The sequence below is a fragment of the Struthio camelus genome, chromosome W (genome assembly GCF_040807025.1).
Source record: "Struthio camelus isolate bStrCam1 chromosome W, bStrCam1.hap1, whole genome shotgun sequence".
In the NCBI taxonomy this organism is placed as follows: domain Eukaryota; kingdom Metazoa; phylum Chordata; class Aves; order Struthioniformes; family Struthionidae; genus Struthio; species Struthio camelus.
In genome coordinates, this window is record NC_090981.1 from 16,048,885 (window position 1) to 16,071,463 (window position 22,579).

At 38.2% G+C, this 22,579-nt stretch overlaps 1 protein-coding gene across 4 annotated transcripts in view; it reads right to left on the bottom strand.

Moving 5' to 3' along the window:
- LOC104153666 (hippocampus abundant transcript-like protein 1) overlaps positions 1-7,848 on the bottom strand; it is a 39,734-nt gene extending 31,886 nt beyond the window's left edge. For 2 of the 4 annotated variants that reach the window (XM_068925407.1, XM_068925406.1), the window contains exon 1: positions 7,462-7,841. In XM_068925407.1, the coding sequence (XP_068781508.1) occupies positions 7,462-7,629 (168 nt within the window). In that variant the 5' untranslated portion in view covers positions 7,630-7,841. Of the gene's footprint in view, positions 1-7,461 lie in introns of all 4 variants that reach the window. The other 2 variants (XR_011137421.1, XM_068925405.1) reach the window with 2 other exon arrangements.
- Positions 7,849-22,579: the final 14,731 nt, after the last annotated feature.

Sequence of the window (22,579 nt, forward strand, 5' to 3'; positions counted from 1 at the left end):
CAGAAGGAATTTCCTAAAAGCACTTCTCTTGGCATAGCCTTTTAAGACTCTACTCCAGAAGAAGTTGGTGGGGTCAGTTTCTATATTGAGAAAATATTTTGCAGCACAAGACAACTGTATGTAATTTGCATAAAGAGAGAACTTGAGACCTACACATGTAAAGTGGGTAACAATTTGAAGCACAGTTTTAGAATTCTTAAATTCTTGAACTAGCAGATATGGGGACAACTTAAATCTTTTTAAACATAAAGAAACTTAAATAGAAGCAGCAGGGATCTGGTCAATTTACAAATTGCTTTCCTTCCCTCCCTCCGCATACCCTTAGATTTTAAAACTTTGCTGGGGCCATTCCATTTCTAACACAATGCTTTAAAACAAGTACAGCTCACCCTAAAATATTCCACATAAAGATAAAAGTTTATAGCTAGCTTCACTCTAAATCTTCAGAGCAAAGCTCAAGTTCATAGTATTTGTATATTCATAGAAGTTTTAGATTAACTATTTACCTGTTAAATCAAACTTGTACTTTAGTTACACTTGGCCAAATTGGCTGCAAAAGCAATCTAACATCAAATTTCAAATATTTAACTAATGTTTTGCATCTGTAAGTAATGTGCTTATTCCAGAACAAAACCACTTATCACTTTTCAAATGCTGAAGCTCTACAAAGTTCCTTTTCAAACTTCCAAATTTGTATGAGGATGAGGGCTAGGCAGATTAAGACTTGCTATGACTGGATGAATACACCATACTTTTTCCCCCCTCCATGAGGGCAGTCAAGCAGTGAAGCAGGTTACCCAGGGAGACTGTGCAGGCTCCATCAGAAGTTTTCAAGCTCCAAATGGATAAAACCCTGAGCAACCTTGTCTGGCCTCAGAGCTGACCCTGTTGTAAACCAGAGAGTGGACTAACTCCTGAGGAAGCTTCCAACCTCAATTATCCTGTTATCTCTCAGGAAGATAACAATCAAATTCAAGCTGAACTTCTGAACTAACAATTACAGGAATTTTCCTTGCTCCCCTCTCCCTCACCCCTGAAATTCTTTCCCATCAAGTAGTAAGATATCTCAGACAGTAAGGAAGAGATTTTGCAAAGAGTAATCAGTCTTTCCACAGCACTGTAAATCAACACTTAAATACATTAAAATAAACTAACAATACTAGTCATAGTAAAAAAACTGCCTGTAGAAACATTCTCCCCCTACAAGAATTAACCGCTGCAAGTAAAACTTTTAGCACAGTCACCTGCACTGTACTCTGTCAACTTTTATATTTTCAAGAAACCAAACTGAACTAACAGAATCTGTAAATTTTTTTTCAGAAGCATACTTTCCTCTGTGAATTGTTTTGACCAAATTATCAAGCACATTCTATTTTTAACATACATCTTCACTATTACTTCCTCAGTCTCCCTCATGCCCCACCCCCCCGAACTTCAGTGGTTTAAAGACAAATGAGAAAAAACAGACATTGTTTGCTACACTTCACTGCATCACTAGTTCATTATTGTTGTTTGTTCTAGCACAAATATTAAGGTACCACTGTATTTTACTTTTATTATATTTGTACTTATAGACACTCTTTTCTGTGTGTATTACCCAGCTAGCTCTCTATCCAGATTACCTGTTTATCTTGCTTTCCTCCTCTTCCTAGATTCTAGTGTGTCTAACTTTCAAATAGGTCTATTTAGAAACCACCTCAATTATACCCTGGTCCCTACAAAATTCCTTTGATATTTTCTGCATTTATTAGAACTGGCAAAAATTCACTCAAGTGCAAATAGCATCCTGTAGACCTAAGCTGCCTTTGTTACATGAAGCAATCATCAGGTGATGGTGCACAAAGACTAAAATACTTACCTCGTACACAGTGAAAGAATACACTCAAAACAAGTGAAAGTATTTTCCAATCACAGTGCAGCTTTTAACATTTTTAGAAATGCCATGCAGGTAAACTACCCAAGGTCCCTCACCAAAGCTCTTAAAGTAAACAGAGAATTAAGCAAAGTCCTTGCAGGGATTAAAAACCCAGTAAAGAGGAAAGAAATGAGGCAAATTTTAAAAAAATAGTTTCATAACACTCTGCTCTAGAATCTATGCTGCTCAACATATTCATAGATGAGCTGTAAAAAGCATGAACAGCAATGTAGCACAGTTAATTGATGATATAATGAAATTCAGGGTAGAAAATGTAAAGGGTAATTAGGAAAAACAGATAAAGTTGGAGTCAGTTGATAGGGAAAGTAAATGGAAAATAAATTAATGTAGATAACTAACCTATGCAAAGACAAAGAAGCAATTTTAGCCCCACAAACAGAATGATTACCCCTCAGGAACGTTATCCTGAATCAATCCCAGATCGTGGAAAATACCACTTTAATATTCCAGCAGTGGTTAAAAAAAGTATACTTAATGATATGCATTACTAGGAAAAAGAACATTATTATATTATTGCTTAAGTATGTGATATGCCTGCATGATTGCTCTTATTGTCTGTTTCTGGAGCTTCTACGCATTTTTGTTTGTAAGGATCTTTCCTCTTATCCCATGACTGCTTATTTTGTCCAGAGCTCTAAGCAATGCAAATTGTTGAATAGTTTATTTTATAGAAGCACAAGTGGAAGAGGCCCACAGAAGGACAAAGAACACTGTTAAAGGTATAGAGGAATCATGAAGTAGGATTGTCCAAGCTGCAATAGAAACATCTGAGAAAAGATGTAATTGGAAATTACTAAACAGAGCAACATGAAGAGGATGAAGAGAAATCAATTGTCATTGCCTTCTGATACTAAAATATGGAGAATTAAGCAAAATTATGAGTGGGTTTAAAAAAGAGGGAGGTGGCACTTCAGTTTACCCTCAAGGCATAAAATGTCTTGCCATAGCCTTTTTGGGGACAATGGGAACACATTCATGTTTAAATTTACACTACATAAGCTTACAGAACAGAAAATCTCTGAGGATTGGTAATCATTAAAACACTACATCTGGTTCAGCCTTTGAGCAGAGAGCCATTGGGGGTAGGAAGAGCATCCAATAGAACAATCACCATGTTCATGCCACGTTGTAAAAGCTCTGCTTTAGACACTACCATATTGTGAAAATAAAATACTTTTAGAAATAATACACAAACATCATTCTACACTATACAAGACTGCAAGCTGACTTATCCAGTGTTGAACTTTAAATAGCTTTCCTCCATATAGACACACATAAGGCATGGAGAATTTTCTCTCAAAATCATAGGTTTGTGTTCAAAAGCACAGCATTCTTAGATACTTTATATGCTTCCTCCATGGAATAGCTAATTAGCCACTGGGCAGTAAGTTTGGAACGTCAGTACAGAAGAATCTAGTCTTACTTTTGGGTCAAGTTTTTACTGCTCTAGTCTAGCATACTTCTCTCCCTTCTCAAAACGCTCCAGATTCTGTTGCTAATTCTCTAGGCTCTGACAAAACTCAGAACAGCAAAAGTGACCTATCAATATGAATAGAAATACGAATGACTTGTATTTAAGACAGCAGCTAAATACTACTTGCAATGGTTCAGAGTCCAGAAGCAGTGTTATTTTAATTTAACATGGTGTGAAAATTCAGAGTAGCATTAGCCTGGAGAAAATAGAACAGTTTATCTCCGATTATTCAAATTTAACAACCTACAGAAGATTTGACACGGAAAAATAACTCTTTTGTAAGATTAAAAAAGTGCTCCACCAAGAATTAGATAACTAAACTGCCAATTGGACTGACCCGTTTGCTACTAGCAAGTCTCTCTAAATTCTGCATGCAAAAATTTAAGAAGCATTGGACTGAAAGACATATCAGTAAAGTTTCATAACACAAATCATACTGCATCAATTTCATCATGCTATTTTTTTATGAAATATTAAAAAAATCTCTAGCACTAAGAGTAAAAATCTGCAATTCGCTGGGTATGAGTTTAATGAATAATGACTAGTAAAACTTATTTGAAGATGTACAGTTTTAAACTTTAGAAAGTTTTCATTTTGTTAACCAAACACACAGGTCTCAGTCTCCACAATAGCTGTGGTATTTTAGTGTCTGAGAACAGACACTGAAGTACAACTGATTTACAAAAAGGTACACAGGTATGTTTACTCCTTATATATCCCATTTGAAGATTTATGCTATTAAGATAACTGTATTTGAATACCATGGAATTGTATTTTGCTAAAAAGCTTCCTCAGTGTGGCAGCAGGCTACTGATAACAGTCTGTATAAAAATGAGGTACATGGCATGAAGTTTAAAATACTTATACTAAATTTTGTACTATCAGTGTCCAAAATTTATTTGGAACAACATTGCATAACTAGTAACACAATGTCCATGGCATCATTTACTTCAACTTTTGAAGCTTGCTGAAATCAGGGCAATACGTCCAAAGGAAACTGATTTAATTCCAATGGAACTTACCTAAACTTACTTTTTGCATTATTACTTTTGAGCCAATAACTGAATTTGTAAAGTCATTTGTGCAGCATGTATCCTTTAGTTCTCGCATTCAAGAAAGTCAGTGCCAGAGGAGACTTCAACAGGGTGAAGTTAGTTACAGAAAAATTGAAACAGAAACTTGTTCTTCTCAAGCAGGGGGTGGGGTGGACAAAGCCTAGTGCAAACTGATAAGACTTCTTCATAATTACTTTTCCACTTTGTCACATCAAATTACCTCAATTTTTGTTATAACTCTGTCCTACATAAGATACCCTTTACAGACCAAAGAAATAGATCACCAAAATTTCTGTACTTTCTTCATCAGTAGCCCAAGGGCAAATTTCCACTTTCAAATGCCAGAGCTAACTCCCACTGATTTCAAAGAGATCTCTACATTCATATCTAAAGCCATGATCTGGCCCATAATATTTTAGATTGAATAAGCTCATTCAAAGCCTCAGCAGAGAGTGTTCCAACAATATGACAACCACATGAGTATCAGAGGGAGGTATATGAACTGCAGCAACAAAATAGGAAACAGACTATTTAGTCAGGAGTTGTAAAGCAGGCCCTAAGCTGATGCAAGTATAATTTTATTACAGCTACACCAATGTACAGAAGATAAGGCTAGAGCCTGATATCTTTGTGTTGTGTAGGAGTATTACAGTAACAAACTCCCTTAAGGGCATAAGTGTGTGGCTGGGGAGGAATCGAGCAAAACCTGAGATCATTTTATAAGTTAATAATTTATATCTTTTAGTAACTAAATTTGCAAACTGGTAAAACAGCATATTTCAGGACTCAACTATTATTTTAATCCTTTTCCCAGTTTTAACATTTAACCCATTAGTATGAAAACCAGGTTAACACCTTTTTTAGATATGACTTTATTTTCCATTTAGTTTTAATCCTCTTCAAAGTTACAGAAAAGTAAATGAAAGTTCTTCAATTTACTTGATCCCTTTCTTTTCCTACCTTGTGTTCATATTTTAGTAAGTTCATGCGTTTTCCTTCTATATATTAACACTCTCTTCTATTTCTTTTACTATGTCATTCATGCTGATAAAAGGCAAATCAAAAGTAGTACTGAAAGTTTACAGTTTGTAACTAAGTAAAACGGCACCTGCTAGAGTTATTTCCTCACTCTGACTTGAAAATGCATGACTGCATCACATACATCTGGAGTTTTAAACAGGAGTTGCTGTACAGGATCCTAAAAGAGCAAATATATCATTCATCAAACATCAGCTGAGGTTCCTGAATGAGTCCAATCTGCTTTTTAGAAGGCATAACTATTTCTAAAAAAGACCTGAAAGACTCAAATACAGAAGTGAGCAACTCTCCAAAGTGACCACGTGGTCAATATTATAACGTCACAAGAAGTGTGAAGCACTTGTGTATGTTAGCTCTCAAGTTAAAGTACTTTCATATGATTGATGAATACCACACAAGAGTATTTTTCTACATCACTTGGCTTCACCACTCATCAAAAGTATCTTAACATCTTCATCAGATAACCTCGGATGAGAAAGGGATGAAGAACCTACTGATATCATATAGATTATTTCAAGCATTAAAAAAATCCTCCAGCCCTGATATCTCAATAACACTATACCATTAATGTTCAGCTAAAGATACGACAAGTTTGCTCACTTCACTTTAACATAAAATAGCAAACTGTTTTCTCTCTCCAAAGTAGAGATGCTTATGTGTGGAGCATGGGGGGGGGGGCAGAGATTATGACACGTGTAGCAGAGGTCAGCCATCTGACAAAAACTTAAGGATGTTTAAAAAACCTTTCAGCATAAATGATGCTCTCAGCACATCTAATTTTGTGAGTAAACAAGTATTAAATACATTACTCAGGAACACCTAAACATGCAAGTAGTCTAAATATGTATATTTAGATATATACATGTATATTAAGAGCTAGTAAGTCACATTTCAAAACAGGTTTAAATCTCTTGAAAAGTTAGAATCACTTATCACAGAAAGTGAAATGAGTTACTGTCTTTGCTCAGTTTCGTATTTGAGCCCTTTTAAAAGCTGTCAATGACAATCATCTATTTTGTTACCTTATGCATTTCCCTGAACTCCTCTACTCCCATCCTGTGCCCTGGATTCACCCTCTACAAGACAGAAGAGGTTATATCCTCTCAGCCTGGCCCATCCTGCCTGAAGTCACTTGTACTCAACCACAAAAAGCTCAGGTGGTATTATCTCAGGTTTGTTTTTAAGATAGCCTATGCGCATGATGTACAAAGGGAAAAGCTTAAGCCATCTGAAATACACTTCTGCTGAAAATTACTTATGCACCACTTACAAACACTCACAAAAGTAATCTTTCCTGCAGATGCTTTCAAGTGTGCACAGGGACCATTTCTCTCAGTTCAGCTCCTCTTAAGCTTGTTGCACACAGACATATTAATGCAATGGGAAAGGACTGGAGAAGAAGAGCAAGTTATTAAAACTGCATGGTAATTCTATGATTTCGGCTTACCAAGATGCACCTATCATCAACGCTTGCAAAAACGCGAACGAAGGACACCTAAGCTTCGTTTTGAAGCACCTTTACTTTACTTTTTAAGTACTATGTAACTACCACCTCCACCTTTACGTTTACTACCTGGCCAATATTGCCTCCGCCTGGCAGGAACTAACGATCAACGCCCACTCGCGCCGGCAACAACCGGCGCGCGCTCGCCCCCTCAGCCCCGGCCGTTAACGGCCCCCGTGGGGATTCGGGGGGGGGGGGCGGGGGGAGGCGGGCGCGCGACACCGGCAGCAGCGCCGCACCCGCCAACTTCCACAAACTTTCCCCGGCCATGAGGGCATGTGCCCCGGAGAGCAGCGTCCCGCGCAGAGGCCGGCTGAGCGACCCCGCACCACCGGAGCCCCGACAGCGGCGGTGCTCCGCTCCGCAGAGCGTTGCTCCGCCACCGCCCGGTCCCCTCCTCCGCCCAGCCAACCGCGGCAACGTCGCCGGGCCGGGGCGGCCGCCCCCGACTCACCGCGCCGCCGCCTGCCTTCAGGCCGACCCTCTTCAGCAGCATCATGCAGCCGCCCCGCCTGGCACCGCCGCCTTCCCTCGGCGCTGCCGCCGCCGCCGCCGCCGCCTCCTCCTCCTCCTCCTCCTCCTCCCCCTCCCGGACCGGGGCTGGCGGCGGCTCCGGGCTCATTTCGCTCCCATCATCGTCGCGGAGAGGCCGGGCCGGCGGAGCAGCGGCTGCGGAGCGCGCTGGAGGCGGCCCCCGCCCGCGCCCGCAACTGCCGCCTCCGCCACGCCGGGTGGGTGGGCGGGGCTGCACCGGCCGCCGGGCTCACGTGACCGCGCCCCCCCCTACCCTTCACCTCGGCGGAACTACGCCACTCGGGAGCCCCGGAGCGTGCCGGAAGCCGAGCACCCCCCGCGCGAAGCCCTCCCGGAGGAAGGAAGGGGGCGGGGCAACGCTGGCGCTTAAATCGAGGCGTGGGCGGGGTTTCGGCGCTGGCCTTGCCCCGCCCCGCCCCTCTTCGGGAGGGACGGTTAACGGCCGGGGCTGCGGCGGTGCTGTGGTTGGGGCTGGGCGCTCGGGGCCTAGGTGCCCTTACCTGTCCCGCAGGTTCCGGGAGAGTCACGTTCAGTGCAGTCTCTTCCCTTTTGATGACGGAATTAAGAGTCTGCCTAAAGCCGGGGTCATGTGCTATGATGTTAGCGTCATTAAGCCGTGTGGGATCCCGGCGTTTCGTTACCGCGACGGTGTAATAGGGAGCTCCGTTTCCTCTCGCTTGGGTATTACAAGACCTTTTAACTATTGTGAAAAGTATTTAGACGCTTTGTACGTCTCAGTACATCATATGTGTACAAACGGAGTGCTTTCAGATAACATTGTACAGCAAGTAAAAACTATGTCTGCTAATAAGCCATGAAAAATCAGTATAGCACGTGAACTGTCAAGAATAAGGTGTTGACCAGAGAGCTCCAAAGGTCTGTGCGTGGCCAACGGTGAGGGGCTTTCATCCTGCACATGCTTGCTTCCGTCTTAATATATCATTGGAGTCAAGTCGTCATTTTCCCTGGGACTGCTTAGTTGCTCACAGCTAAGTACAAAGATATTTACAGAATCCGGTGGTTTTTTTTTTTTAATTGTTGGAATAATAATTATTAATTTTAAAGGTCTTTCTGTATTTTATGTTATGTATCTATTTTGTGCGTGTATAACAAGCTATAGACTTGCTAAGTGTAGCATGATACACAAATTTGTCTTCTACAATACGCTGCGTAGCAGTTTAAGAAGCATTCTCTTCTAGCAGAGTTGCATGTGTTGATTTGAAAAATTTTATTTCTCTTTTTTATGTGACCTTTCTTAAACCTCTGTGTTTTGTTCAATCTAGACATAAGCATTTTAAGAGGAATACTGGATACCATGAACAACATAGGTATGCAGAGTGCAATCCTTTTTTGTGTAGAGATTACTAAACCAGCATATGTTCTTTAAAATGACTTTTCACAGCCTGCCCAAGTCAATCTCTATGTTGGTTTTTTGTGCTTTCCTTCTACTTTCTTATTCCTATAGCCTGCAGGTTTTTAAAAAACCTTTAGGTTCTTTAAGAGTAAGCAATGCTATGAAATATAGGTAATATCTTCGGTCCTTGGAGGTCCTGACAGTTTTTCTGGTGACCTGAAAACAAAGATGTCATTGCTTCCAGTTTTTTATCAACAGGCTGCCAGATACTCAAAATTTTTGGCAAACAGCTTTCTTAGCTAGCAAGTTATGAATGTGTAAGTCTAATGTATCAGCTTTTGTAAACTCATTGTAGGTTTCAATCTACGGCACCGGATTCATATAAGAGGAATCACTTGAAGTCACCATTGTATTTTGAGGATTTCAGCATTAAAGTAATCTCCGTTATGTACTTAATCCAATTTGGATCCAAATCAATAGAAAGTCTTCCATCAACTGTGATGGCTATTGATTCAGGACCAATAAAGACAGCTAGTAGTAATTTGGTATCATAACGTTGTCTCCTTCTCCGATACAGAATTTAAAGTCAGAAGGTTTTTGCCCAGGCATTTGCCTTATTTCCTTCTCTGCTTCTTTTACAGTGATCTTACTAATGCTTGGGCTTTCTAAATAAAATCTTGTTTCATTGAAGTAGATTAGAATTTTGTCATTAATTTAAACATACTAGAGCTTTATCTTTTGTCTTTGGTATAGCACAAGTTAAGTATATACTATTCATCTTTAAATTAGGGTTTAATTATTCAGCACCTTGTAGAATCAAGATCTATCTGTTTATATAAAGTAGCCGTAAGGCTTGTCACTGGAATATCACTGAATCGCAGAATAGCTGATGTTGGAAGGGACCTCTGGAGATCATCTAGTCCAACCCCCCTGTTTAAGCAGGGTCATGTAGAGCAGCATGTGGCCCAGGAATGTGTCCAGATGGCTTTTGAATATCTCCCAGGGTGAAGAGTCTGCAGCCTCTTTGTGCAATTTGTTCCAGTGTTCTGTTACCATCACAATAAAGAGATTTTTCCTCATGTTCAGACAGAACTTCCTGTGTTTCAGTTTGTGCCTGTTGCCTCTTGTCCTGTTGCTGGACACCACTGAAAGCAGTCTGGCCCAAGACACAGCATGATAAATTTAGAGCTTGCACAGCAATGAATTCTGCACTGGCCTTCCCAAATTGTCCTGCTCTTTGTGCATTCAGGCATGCAAAGTTTTCCAAGAAGTTCTGTGAAGGATATGTAAAGTTAGTGTTTTGTTTACAGTAGAGGAGTTTTTTTTATGGACATTTGCAGTTTAGTCAGAAAGTCTGTTCACTGCATGAGCAAGCTCCTTTCACAAAAAAACAGTTTGTCTTCGGCTCATGTATGCTTAATTTTAGATTTATTAGCTGTATCATACTAGAGTGAAATGTGAGGTGGAAGTTGGTCTTTTTTTGTTGTTGGTTCAGCATATCAGTCCCGTTTTTTGTTGCCTGCCATCTTGAGCTAAGCATATAATAGTTGTTAGGAATTGGTTAAACAAATAACTGGAAACAAAAAGGAGGAGTAAGTAGTCAGTTTATGAAGGGAGCTTACTGGTAGAGTCCCCCTAGATTCTGTACTCCATGCTGTCCATAATATTCTTAAGCAATATTCTTAAGTGATCTGGAGGAGAGGATTAATATTGAAGAGATGAGGTTTATTACAGAATGCTAATCAGTGTGATCAAAACAATAAGGAGTAGCAGAAGAATATCATGAACTTGAGTGAATGGGAAAACGTCAGTTGTCATTAACTGTTGATGAATGAAGATCATTCATCTAGGGGAAAGGAATTCTAATCAGTCAGTAGGTATGGAGATCTCTGAATTAGCTATTCCTACTTAGGAAAGAGGTGTTAGAAACCTTGTAGGTACTTTTCTGAATGCTCATCAGTGGTCAAAAAGGAAAATAGAAATTTAGGAAATATTAGGAAACAGGTAGATGAGAAAAAAATTGAAAACATTATTATGTCGACATATCAAGGGTCTGTGCATTCTCTGTACTGTAAAATCCTGAAAAAAGAAAGAATAGAATAGAAAATGATCAGGTAGCACGTTTAAAACAACAGAAGCAAATATTTTTTCAGGCAAAGTGTCATTAAATTCTGGAACTCATTTCCACCGGATCTTTTGGTTCAAAAGGTAAGTGGTTTAAAAGGCAGTTACACAAATTCACAGAAGAAAACTCCATTAAGGGCTATTAAGCAATAGAAAATCCCAAAGCTGCAGATTGCTAGAAGCCGGGTAAGTTTACTGGAAGAAAGATGGCTCCGCTGTTGCTCATTTTTTCCAGTCTTTCCGTAAGCATCCATTAATATCTCAGAGGTAGGATACTGGGATAGATGGAAGTTTGGTACAGCTTGTATATCTGTTCTTATATTTTAAGGTTCAAATCTTGCCAGTCTTACAGACCGAAAGTCTCTGAAACAGAAATCACAGTAGCACTATCTGGCTAAATTTGCAAGTATCCAGTGGCAAGTCTGAGAGAAGTACAACTGGTCCGTTTGTATCAATGGATGTATGCTCTCTAGCTAATTGATGATAATTTGTACGTCAACACTGGTGGCCATAACTCCTGATCAAAGAAATATGAAAGATCATTTAAAAATGTGCACAGTCTTCAGAAAGTAAGCTGGGTGGAGCTTGAGAAAGTACTCTGTACAGCCTGTGAGAAAGTGCTCTGTACAGCTGTCTTGGCAGGATGCTGATGAAGATGCTATTACTAAATGAATTGTCAAGAAAAACAGCTTGAGGGCTTCCATCAGTGAAGCAGTAATGTTTGTGAAAGGCGGGCCACTTTATTCTGCAAGGTAGACACCATGGCTTCTGCGTTCAGTCCCAGCTATGTATTACAATAAGGTGAACTATAGGTATTGCAGATCTGAAACACCCTCTACGCTCTGCTTGCTCCATGCATCACAGTCACCTGGCAAGAAGAGTTTAGAATTGAGGAGTCATCTTTCTTCTTCAATTTTTTCATGTTATAAAAGGTAAGAGGAACAAAGCCAGTGGAAGGTGCTAGTAATGCAATTTACCAGTGTACACTCATTATTGGACTGTTCATTATAAGCTAGTCCCGACCAGTCACTGTTCCCAGGCAATGACGGTAAGCGGGTATCAGGCTGTAGTGAGATTTTCTTTTACAGCCTTGGGCCCCCTTATAATTTATTAATTTTCATGACCACAGACAACTTTGATGGAAAACCATGCAGTTTGGGTAATCCGAGGACCATTGACCTACGCTACTTTTACATTGTACTTTTCTATCTATAAATCTCTTACCTTTCTCGCAACTGGATGCTTGTATTTTTTCCAAGGTGTTACTGTAATTTTTCTCAGAGTTCATTTAGATAACATAATAGATAGTATTCCTGAATACATCAACCCCTTATTACTAGTAAGGTAATCTTAATGGGAGCAAGGATAGAATACTTTAAGGAAAACTCTCGTGCCAGCAAAACCCAAGGCTCTCCAGCTCTTGTTTTTTGGTCTTTTCTGACAGAAAATATTCAGGGTAATAGTAAGAAACAGATCAAATCCTATCACAGAGCTATTGAAAAGGAGTCCCACTAGATGGGGTTATAGTTTCAAATGAAGAGGATTTTTTTAATCTGGTTTGAGGACAGATTTTTTTGCTTGTTATTTTGTTCAAGTTACCTACATAATTCTGTGCAGTTAGCATAGGTTCTTTTTCTCTCTTCAGATCATAATCTAGATTTTTTTGAGCTTTCTTGAATTATTTCATAGTCTTTCAGCATAAGCTATTTTAAGTTTATCTGATGAAATTACTGACATGTTCTGAACAGTCTTGCCACTTCAAGCCAAACTACAATACGTTTTTGTTTAGCATGATTTTTTTTTCTCTGTGCCCAGCTCTACTCAGTCCTTATATTACAGGCTTCCCATATGCCATATAGAAAAAAAATCCAGCACAAATCATCTTTATTTGGAATTAGTAACATAGTTGGTGCCATCCTGTATGATCTGTTTGGAAAAGAGGTTTTATTTTTTATTTGTTTTCTTGAGCAAAGACTGCTTAGCACAGGGGTGCCCTATAACTGGGTTGAAGTGCTTCTGCATTTAAGTAATAAATAATTTTGTTGAATTTAAATAATAATTCTGTTCTTAGGTCCTTCTCATGGTGTAGTTTCAAAAGAAGCTTCTCATATGAAAATGAATCAAATATACTAATACTAAAAGGAAGAATGCACACACACAAATGTTGTGAAGACAAATTGAGATTGTTGAGCAAAATTATTTTTTGGCATTACCTGATTTGTGATTATTTTTAATATTTAATAATATGGTGCCATATTTGTTATTTTTATGGTGGGCACACTTTCATTCTTACACCAATGTAAATAACGCCAATATACTAACGCCTTTGAATTTTTGTTTTAAGAATGATGAGAAACATCTCAAGAGTCATTCCCACTCTCAATCTAATGAAGTTATTTGAAATTAATTAGTGCTAAATCACTCTTATCTACCGTTTTTAAAACAAAGTATACCAAATGAAATTATCTTTTACAAGGACAGCAAAAAAAAAAAAGAGGCAGGGAGGAATGGAAAGGGATGAGAAGACATGGAAATTAAAAGCAATCTAGTGATAAGCTCAATGTAGTGAGTTGCACCAATTGTAAAAGGTACTGGGAAATTAAACAATTTATTTTTTTTATGATCTAAAACATATCAAAGCCCTATTTCCACAAAATACTTTGAAGCGTAGGTTCCCTAGTCAAGAGTAGGAGCTCTAATTTAGTATAAATCCTGAAAGCTGAAGCAGTGTAAAGCCTTAATGTAAATTACGTACTGTCATAGTCTTTTCATATGCATATGCAATAGCAGAGACGTCTCTTGATAGCTATCCATATTTATCGATCAACTTCTAATAATTATCTGGGGATCCCAAATTACCAGTCCCTTTTGTACAGGAAAACAAAGAGAAGACTATATTGGAGAGCTGAGTTTTTAGTATTACGGAGAAACAAACAGGATTTTATCTTTAATTTCTGTGATCTGAATTCCTTTTGAAAATCAGAGCTGTATACCAAAGGAAGAATTAAATTTAGTACAATCCATTTACAGCCAACATGCTTTTGTTGGAACAATGCTACTGTGTTGGAATGAAAATCCTCAGCTGTTTCAATATGTTACTATTTCATTTACAATGAAATTCCCAGTTTTAGGCCCGCATCTCTGTTTTGCTCCTTTGTAGGAATTCCAAATGTGATGATACAGTTACCTGATAATGGAGACCATCAATTGTATATAGTAGATAAGGTTAATTACTCCTAAAATGAACAAGGATAGCTACCAATTGTATATAGTAGATAAGGTTAATTACTCTTAAAATGAACAAGGATAGCTACCAATCAACTGATGCAATAGTTGCAAAAATCTTTAGTGTAGTTTAATAATAATATAAAATACTTTTGTTTACTGTAGTGCCATGCTACAGACATATCAGCATGAACGCAGAGTTCTCAGGTATCTGTGTAACTTGCCATGTGTTCCAGTAACCCGGAAATAGTGCTGCATCATCAAGCAAGTGTGCATCTTTTTTCAGTATACCTTGTGTCATAGCAACTGCTACCAAGGCTGATAAAGAATGAACTGGAGCTGGATAAATTAGGTTAGAGGTGAGTTTCTGACGATACATTGAACCTACAGAAAGTCATCACACTATGAGTGAAAAAAACAAGCACAACAGGTGAGTGGAATATGGGTTGAGGGAAAAGAGAAAGATAACAAAAGAGGTTATTTTTGACTTGACTTCTGAATCAATGATTGTCGGTCTTTAAACTTTTTATTTTTTGCTGGAAATCTGGCAGAAATACAGTTATTTAATGCATGAAAGAATAACCACAGATATAATAAAGAAGCAGTGATTGTGTTCTTCTAAATACATTTTTAAGTAAAATAATCACAATCACTGAATTCATATACTGACTGCATTTCAGAATATTCCTGCAGAACCTTTTTAATAATATATGTTTTTCCCCATAGTTCAAAGGTGGCATTAGCAAATGGACACTCAATTACAAAAGAGGTCGCTGGAGACCCTCCAAGCCATAGGTATGTTATATTTATCTACCTTTTGCTTGTCAAATGCCTTCCAATTGTATGTCTGCATGTACACTATAATTCAGCTTTGATGAGACTTTTGTTTGTGTGGTTACACTTGTTTCAACCTAAGAATAAATTTAACATTAATTGGCTCTCACAAGAGAAATAAGTTGATATTCTGATCATTTGTGGTTGTTTTTGAGATCACACATATAACAATTAACACATAAGTAAGGAGTTTAGCATCATGGTTTGATCAAAATCTGATTTTGTTTGTTTCCAAAAATTTACCTGCTCTTACCGCTACTCAGTGGCACTAACATACTGAAATAATGTATAAGTACACATCTGGAATAATCTTGAATGTATAAACAGTTGGCAAACAGAGTGGTTTGGGGCCCTTCTAGATGAAGAATGCCATAGGCAGATGTTACTACTTTGCTTCATTGATTGCAACAGAATAGCTTTACTAGCCTCCAGGAAAATTCTGCAATGCTTTTTTAGCTGTTTTTATATCTACCTTTATAAAATAGATATGATGTTTAGCAGATGATTAGTATATGTGAAGATCTTTAAGTTTTGATAATGAAAATATCCAGAAGCACCTTTCTCACTAATAATTTTTATCTTTCTGTTGGCTTAGCCATTATGAATGTATATATTTTATTAGCTTAAAATTATTGGATTAGCTACTGTGCAAATAAAAAGCTAACAACTGACCAAAAGTTCACCATCTAAGTTCTCATGCCTTGAATAAAGGTCCTCTACTAATCCTGTGCCTGGGTCCTTTGCCACACTGGGACACAGAAGTCCATTTCCCACCAGAGGATACTTACAGCCAAACTGAGATCAAGGAGATACCATTTAGCAGATATGTTCACTGGATTAGGCTGTGAGCTTTCAAAAAGGCAAGTGCTAGAACTGCAGAAGAATTTAAGGTGAGAATCTGAAAATTAAGACTCTGTTCCCAAAAAGGTGATTCCTAGTGCCTCTTTTGGTCGTGGAGGTTTTCTGTGCTATCAACAGGCCAGTTACACTTCCAAATGGCAGTCCAGGCATCCCGTGTTCTGGACAAAGATGTACATAGAGTTATCTAAGAGGGGTCACTATGTAAGAAGAGCATCTGATCTTTTACTGTTCACAGAGGCTGCACTTGAGATGCAGGATAAGGCAGGCAACTAATTTCACAGGACACACCTTCTTTAACATAGTAGTGGCAAGCCATCCTCATTTTATCTAATGTCTAGCAGAGCGCTTCTCAGGAAGTGACTGATTTGAGTTCGATTCCCTACTCAGGTTTAAATCCATCTCTTCTGCCACTCAGGCATCCTAAGTTACTCAGTCGGATTAAGGGCAAAAAATGTGAATAATTTCAGCAGCCCGCAATTATTCTCCATCCTTCCTATTCGGTTTAGGCGTGGATGCGCTTTGGCAGTGGCAGGCAACATAGCATTCATGTTTGCAGGCTGTTCCATTTATAACACCTTTGTATAACCGGTTTAAACTTGTTATACTTTATTAAGTTTGCTGTGAAACTGTATTCGGTGATATCTGTTAAAGCTTTCTGTTTTCAGTCTTCAGTACTATTGGATTTCTTTTTTCTTGCCTGAATATTTACTAGTTATTGTAGAAGGATTCCATGCATCGTACGCTGCTGTGTATTCCTGTTCTTCACGCACTCATCTCTTGGTAACAATTTATGTTTTATTTCTTGTACTAATCAGCTGCGATATCTTAAACACCTCTTTAATTTAAAAAACAGTCCTTACTATGGTGTTGGTATTAACGTGCTTTAAATAAATATAACAACTTCAATCTCTCTATCTCTCTCCACCAGGATGATCAGCCAACATATTTCAATGACTTCTATACGTTGACAAATGAGATACTATTAATCTTTTCTAGCTGGTAAAGTACTCACAGATTTATTTCACCCTCTGGATTTGCACATATTTCACAATAATAGGACAGTCATTCGTGCTGTATGTAAAGTGTTATCACCATAGAAATGGTGAAGCGTTACTGAGAGCAAGACTGAGATGGTTAAACAACCATTTAAAAATTACAAAATATTTTATATTCTGCTGTTTCATGAGTATATAGAAACAAAAGCTGCACAATTATAATTCCCTGTGGTTTTTAATTTACTTCATGTGATCAATTATCGTCTGCCCTGTCCATATGACAGTTTATTTAGATGTATTTTACAGTCATTATTTGCTAACCTGCTGTATTTGTATGTGCATCGAGAAATATTCCATGTTATTAGAACAGCTGATGTTGCTGCAGATAAATAGGATATAGAATGCCTTTTTCATAATCTCTTTTAAATACATAATTGAACTTTGGATTTTTCTGTAAGAGCTTTGCAGAGAAATTTGACTTGTTTTGGGAAAGACAGGAAGGAAGGACAGTGAACTACGCACTCGCGATGTCTTCCTTCCTCGAAGATGAATAGTCCACTTCCTTACCAGAAGCATCCATGTCACAGGATGTAGCATGTTCTCTTTTCCAAATAAAAAAAAATTATTATGATGACAAAAAGGTGAAATAATTATGGGGAAAATAATGGAAGTATACCATGTAAACTATTTCAGTCACCATCTTTCCTCATTTTTAAGTGTGTTTATCCATATACATTACATGGAACACTGCTAGATGTTAATAGTCTAACCTTCTTATTTATCAGCAGTCACGCTCACTGATTTGACTTGGGAGAGGATACTACAGGGGGGACATACTCCTTTTGGTGGAGAAGGACATACGTTTTGGTAAGCTGGCAACTCATCTCTGCTCAATTAATCCCTAAGCTGTTTTATCCTGTTTTTGCTTTGTCATCATAAAAGAGTAGTAATTATTTGAATAACGTGTTCTTTTTTCAGTGGTCAAACCTTGCAAACATACTTTAAATGCCAATCCCTGCTTTTGAGAAAAACAATATAAGCAAAAGTACATCTGTCCTTTTTAGGAAAATTATTGAAAAGCAGAATTTTGGTTGTGACTTTTAAACGCTAAGTATCATATTCAGCAAATATTAGAAAGGGAGGAATGAAGTACTGAGCTGTTACAGCCATTTGCTTAATTCTACAGGCAAAAGTCGCAAAGGTCAAAGTTATTTATTACATCTAGCAGTACAGAATATTGTTATGGATATACTTTGTGACATATAAAAATATACAGCAGAAGTTAGTGACAGAAGTGAAAGCGTTCATCTGTGAGAGACATATAAATGCATCTGCTAGAGCTGTTTGTACTGTCTAAATGCCCATGAGTGGTAAGTTGCAACTGTTGCAGGCTTACATACTTAAAAGAAAGTTTATGTAATTCTGTGTTCCATAGCTGCAGGATACGGATAATTTTCCATTTTTCATCAACAGTTGGGGAAGCAAATTTCAGTTTGATTTGGCTTTAGTTTGAGTATAGCCATGAGAGTGATCCATAAAAAATATGCATGAGAATTCAGGTTTTTAAATGGATTTGATTTAGATTTATCTGAGCAATGACAAAGACTTTATTTCCATCATTTCTATTGATAGCTCTCAAGTAGGTTATATGTAAATACGATAATCAATAGTCGTTCAGGGAGCAAAGTGTTATTTATGTGTGAACTGCAGAAGGTAGTAAGCGCATTTTACTTTTGTGTTACATAGGAATTCATCTGGGGGTAGACCTCCAGTTAGGTTTTCTGCTCAAAGTAGTCTTGCAGTACTTCTTTATGAGTTGCTTTACTGTTAAGTATATGGAAATGTGATAGCTGATTTGACCAAACCTAGATAGACATCCTTTTAAAAGTTGTAAAAGTGTCATTGCTAATGAATAAGATTTATTGTTGAGTTGTTAGTGTAGTCAGAGAAGACGACCTGACAGATTAGCATGCAGACATTTTAAAAAATTGTTTTTCTGATTAATTGTAATGACGAGTTGGCTTGAGTATTTTTCTCCGCTGTTTGATGTGAAATTACCTCGTAGCTGGGGAAGGGACTAGGAAAAAAGTCAGCTGAACATTAGCTTTTTCCCCTGGAGTAGTGCCTATTTCAGCTTCTATCTCAATTAGAAGACAGTTGCTCAGTGTGGCAACTCCGTATTGCAACGCATAGGACACACAAGAGCTGCAGTTAATGTTGATTAGAGACACATGGTGTCTGGTCACCAACTCAATAGAACTGCTAAAGTAATCTCTGTAGTTCATTCAAAATGCAAGAGTAGTGGAGGACCGTATAGCTGGAAGACAGTGGAGGATTAGGATTCAGGAATGCTTTATATAGTTGAGTGAAGATGCAAGTGTTTTGGATCAATGTCTGCTGAGGAACAGTAGCCATTCCACACTGGACAGCCCTGCCCTTTCCATGTAGGCCTAATATCTCCACAAACTCTGTTACAGACGAAATAAAAGCAGCAGTGTGTTGACTTCACAAAAAGCACAGACAGTTACAGAATGATACATATTTTTACACACGTACACATTACAGTACCCCATCTGATATTCAGGAGTTATACGTCGGATCAAGTGCAGCACTCAGTGATATGTCTGTTTTAAATAGTGAATTCTTCTTCCATTTTAATTCAAGCAGGACCAGCCTAGACATGTCTGTGTTCAACCTCAAAATCTAAATAAGGCAATGAAAAATGCCTGCTTTTTAATGCAGTCACAAATTACATTCCAATTGGGAGGACTAGGATCATGGGAAATCAATATAAAAGACAAATGAGACCTGTTAAAACTGTACCCCGTTATTCAATTTACGAAGAAAGAGATAAAGACAATTATCTTCCTCACCCACCGTGGGAGTTTCAAAAGCTTTATCCCTGTAACCCAAAACTGTCAATTCTATGCTTATGTTCCTTTAAAAATACTTCTGTTTGGTTGGTTGGTTGGTTGGTTGGTTGGTTGGTTGGTTTTGTCTCTCTGCTTATTGCAGAGGGTTCTACTAGTTAGCGGTTGTATAAAGAAGTATACCGTGTAGCCCTACACTCCTACGTGAAAAGTACAGGAATATTCAGGGATTTATGAATTTCAGAAATTAAGACAGAGGATATATGGGCTATGTAATAGCGCATGTATTAGCAAACATGCAGGCCAACATTTGTCAAGGCTGATTATCTAGAAGTGATTACCTTAAAGTGAATAGCCAGATTTTCAGCTGCACTGGACAACTGCAGCTCCCTTTGACATCATCAGAGGAATAGGCAAGTCAATGACCTACGTCACCTTCAGCTCTGAGGAGAACCACAAATGCTCAGAACATGTCAGGACAATGACATTGGTGGGAGGTGGAGCCTGTACAGGAGAAGGCCTGGAGTCCTAAAAGTCTTTTTATTGATTTAATTAAAATACTTGTTACTTCATACATAGCCACATATCATCTTATTAAGGATGAGACACAGAGGTTCACTGAATATCCTTACTATTAAGGAACATTTTGATTCTGTTCATTATAATATAGAGTCTGCCGAAGCTATGGGCCGATATTGAAAATAAGCCCATTATTATGGGCTTGGAGTGATCCATTAGGAGGATTAGGGGAAGCAAGACACCTGTGCAGAGGTCAAAACATAATCTGCTTTTATTCTGAAAAGGAGCGTCAGCATCAAGGAGAATGTGTGCACAAGCAATGTGGGAAATCTTACTGGCTCACAGCAGTGGTTAACAAAGTTTAGATCACTGTTTAAGGCCCAGTAACCCCAGTAGCTGGTTTCTGATGGAAGGGTAGTTAGAAAGAAGGTAGTTTCACAAGGCTCTGCTGTCCTCAGTTATTCTGTAAGGAATGAGGCAGGACTTACTGTTCAACAATGCTGCAGGCATGCAGCAAGGTTGACCTTATGCCATATTTCCAAGGCACTCGCACTTCTGTAACTTTGTTAGGCCTTTCCTTGTGTTTACTTCTCAGGACCAGTAGGTAATCGAAGGAAAAGAAACGTTGCTGTGAAAATTACAACGCTATCAGAATGTGGCTTCATCAAGTGAGTGAGATCCAGATTTGGATAAATATAGAACACTTCTTCTAATTAATATTGTTCTATATTTTTTAATTGCCTTTGCTTTATATATGTATGCTTCTCTTCTACTTTCTTAATGGGTTTTAGCTGTAGAAATTATTGACAACAAAATCTCTAAGTTAAAATACTGAAGAATCCTTGTCAACAGAAAATTGCAGGTTGGTTACAGGTGCCAGCAGTAAAAACCAAATGCAAGAGTCCAAACTTAAACAGGAAAAAAGAAAGATGATATTTGACCTTTATAAATACAGAACCTACTTCATTCACCTGAGCCCCAGGTGAATTTATTTTGAGCAATGGAAATAGGATCTCAGCCTTAACTGTAGTGGGAGCTACTTAACCATGTTTTATTACAAGAATCACTTCATCCCTGAACCACAAATAGTTGCAGTTTAGCAGTTTACAGCAGATTGTATAATTTAACAGATGAAATAAAGAATATAGTGTAGTCAATTCAAAATACTGAGAAAGGTCAAGAAGGCAGAACATATTTACTTAAACCTGAATTTACTCAGGAGACACAGAGTGTAAATATGAAAGATTCCAATGTATATACCTGCAAACAAAATCTTTTCTCTATTGAAATTTCAGCTAGCGTTGTCTTTATCCAGTTAAGTCTGTCTGTTCCTGGTACTGCTGTTCCTCCATTTCTCTGGAGTGAAGCAAAAGGTTATTGAGCCATAGCCTGGCCTCCGGCTCAGTACTTGGTCAGTAGAAAAGCTGTGATTATTGTGATTACTTGAATATATCCCTGACCTTAAGTATCGCATATTTCACCAGTTAAAGAAGAATTCAGTCCTCACTTTCTATGTACTACTTTTATGAAGAGAACAGAACCTGAACTGTAACAGTGATTTAAGGTGTTGGATGTGAAAGAGTGTAGATGCTGGAACGTGTACAGCACTCCTCTTTGAATGATATGTACATATACTGCCAAACATTGTAAGCTATGTTCGGTGGCCTCCTGCAACAGGGATGGTCATCGCCATCACCACTGCTTGCCCCGTGACTCAGATTTCCCATCGGGGTCTTCTCTTCAGAAAATAACTAGCTCTAGTTGTCAGTTTGCAGTGCGTAATGATGTAAATAGCTTGCAATAGCATAGCTTCAGCTTTTTTATTGGAACATTAATACCATTCTGTAAATTACTCATTATTTTGAATCTCTCTTTTGGTTTGAAGAAAAGCATCCTAAAATGTACACCAGCCAAAAGCTATCACTAATAGCTAGTGATTAACAAAGCAGGGCTTTAAAGAGCCAAGTAATGTAAGTAATGAAAATGAGTGTGTATGCTCACAGCATACTCAATCAGCCTATCGATATAAGTTACAGGTACAGAGAAATTGTGAGTACTGGTGGTATATAGCCAATTAAGGCCTCTTCTGAGAAAGTTAGAAGTTACGAACATCTGCCTGCAGTACACAACACGCTAAACTTTAATGGAATCAGTTATTTCCCTTGCAGCTGTGTTCACATCTGTATCATTTTTCAGAATTCCCTCTTAGATGATTATTTGGCTTTCCTTTATGGTTCTTTTTTAGTTTTTTTGTAT